Below are 2,422 nucleotides of genomic sequence, written 5' to 3'. Positions count from 1 at the left end.
TGGAGCATAGTCATCATCGCAGGGAGAAAGGCCGCAATTCACAGCGTACGCCCAAACCATTAAACCGGAGCATTAGCACCAGATGGAAAAGGTAGCCTTTAAATTATAACAGATAAGGCTTACCCTCAAGACAAGGCAGTGGAATTACCTATGCCAGTCAATATACATGCAGTGGGAAAGGATAAATTTGACCTTCTTAATAACTTTTCTCGGTCCTAAAATCAACAAGCCAAGGTCAAGTTTATCAGGTTTGCTAGCATCTGTTTTGGATACAGTCGAGAAAAACACTGAAATCAGTACTTGGTGGAGGTAGCACCAAATTGTTAGCTTTGATAGAGACAGACGGTCGCCCCTAATATCAATCAAACTTACCTGCATAATTTATTCATCCTGGCATGATGTTAAGTAACCTTCAATTTGCTCTGCCTGTAATTAGGTCCAGTATGCGTAAAGCCTCTCATCTTTTCCTTCTTTCTTCTCAAAAACTTTGGCTATATCCATAACAACTAAGATGTCTTAGTATGCTCTATATCAGTTGTGGCACATTACATGCAGCAAAAGAATCGTGTTTTTGTCCTAAATTAAATACCTAAATTAAGTTCCTGATGTAAATAGTGCTCTTGTGGTTGAAATTGTGCGGTAAAAGAGAGGGAGCTCGAAGAGAGAGGAAGAGAGATAGAGAAGAAAGGATGGGATTGCAGAGGGGGTGGAGGGGAAGAAGGTTCCTTCATCTGTGTCATCACTTTATTCCATCTTTTTTTCCTCAGGCACTTTTAATTAAACCAAGTCTTGCGATGCAGCCAACACAATATCTTTCTCCTACTTTCCGTCATTTTTGCACCACAATTTGCCTTATATTGTCACATAGTGGATGACGTGAGCTTCTTATATTCAATTAAACCGAAGGGACAGCTGAGTCCATTCAACTGCTAAAACAAATTTCGCCTTTTACTGGTCTGCTATAGAATGATATCCTCTTCAGTTCATCCGCTGAAGCCAACTTTGTCTTTCTCTATTCAGCTGACGGATGACAGGAGCCTATTTGAGCAAATGTTACCGAAGCTCACAACTATACTTTAGTTGCTTCTTAGAATAGTGCCTGAAATTAAGCGTTTTGAGAATGCATCAGGACGAAGACTACGCAAGTGGGTGATCGTTTATGATGAGTGGAAACTAGCTTTAATTTAAAGTCATTTTCTGACTCGTGGGTCGCATTACGGCCCCTAGAATGGCAAAGTTTCCGTGGAGCAAATACGTTTTTCAAACACAGCACCGAGACAGCAAAGTAAATAGCAAAATCACCGAAATTTTAAAATGCTTTCTTATACTGTGTAGACTTTTGAAATAGAAGACATTTCTGATTACTCGACTTAAAAGTCCAACTTTACAGTGTCCTTTGCATCTAGATAAAATTGTCCATGTCTACGATTTTTCATTTATTTAATAAAATGATCAAAATTCCTTATTCTATCACCTGATACAAAAAGGAATCTCTAAAAATGACCTACAGTCTACAATTTTCCTAACAACCCCGCACACAAACAATAAACAAGTCATAAGCGACCATTAGGAAAAACCTGGGACTGTACATCTTTTAAGCTGGCAGCATTGCGGTTCCTGATTGAAAAAAAATGAAAATGAGTAGCAAAGTATTTTACCTTTTTTACAATAATTAGGAACTTTGGCATTCATAATCAGTCATTTCAACTTTCAATTGTCGTAAGAGTAAGAAGATAACCTGAAGTCAAAATATGTAGAAATATAAGCAAGCTGCTATTTTCTTTGCAATATTAAAATAGAATATAGCAGAAGTCGACAATTTTTTAGTAAATAAAATATTACAGGATTATTCTAAAACCTTTTAATCATACCTTATAGATGACTAGTTAAGAGATGCACCAATATAAATGATTAAACACTAAGGCTACCCACTTACACATCACAACGGGCCAAAACACAAGAAGCTTTGGAGCTGAAGTAGATAAAAGCGACGAATTGCAGACTTTAAGGCAATTGAAAGCGCATAGAATAATAACAAATAACTCATCGCTCCCAGGAGGAACTGCAGCTATCAAAACAACTTAAATGTTTTATTGTTATGCAACACTTTATCGCATAAACACTTCATAAAATGGCAAACTAAAGTCGTCTATAGTAGAAATAAATAGCCACAGAAAGCCTCTTAAGTTGTACTATACTTAATAAAGCGATCATCAACACAAGTCATCATCCATTCCTCATAGGGTACTACCCTGCAAACTCCACTTTTATGAAACACTGTCTCCTAAACAAACCAATTTACCCTAGCCAGCCTGCTGCTTTTCCATCTTACTACACGTCATCTTGTGGTTCAAACTATCCAGACTAATTTCCATGCTATCTTTCTTATTGATTAAATACCGAAAAAGAAAATAATGGACTA

At 37.0% G+C, this 2,422-nt stretch overlaps 1 protein-coding gene across 1 annotated transcript in view; it reads right to left on the bottom strand. All coding sequences in view use genetic code 11, as the record gives it.

Moving 5' to 3' along the window:
* Positions 1 to 1,553: 1,553 nt before the first annotated feature.
* The window catches only part of EGR_01496 (hypothetical protein), a gene marked incomplete at both ends in the record, with an annotated part of 2,198 nt that continues 1,329 nt past the window's right edge, over positions 1,554 to 2,422 (bottom strand). The window contains one exon of the mRNA XM_024490745.1: positions 1,554 to 1,617. Within this exon, the coding sequence (XP_024355069.1) occupies positions 1,554 to 1,617 (64 nt within the window). The remainder of the gene's footprint in view (positions 1,618 to 2,422) is intronic.

Source organism: Echinococcus granulosus, assembly GCF_000524195.1.
Source record: "Echinococcus granulosus chromosome Unknown EG_S00005, whole genome shotgun sequence".
NCBI lineage: Eukaryota > Metazoa > Platyhelminthes > Cestoda > Cyclophyllidea > Taeniidae > Echinococcus > Echinococcus granulosus.
Note: the sequence above shows the minus strand (reverse complement) of the source record. Positions and strands in the feature narration are given on the sequence as shown.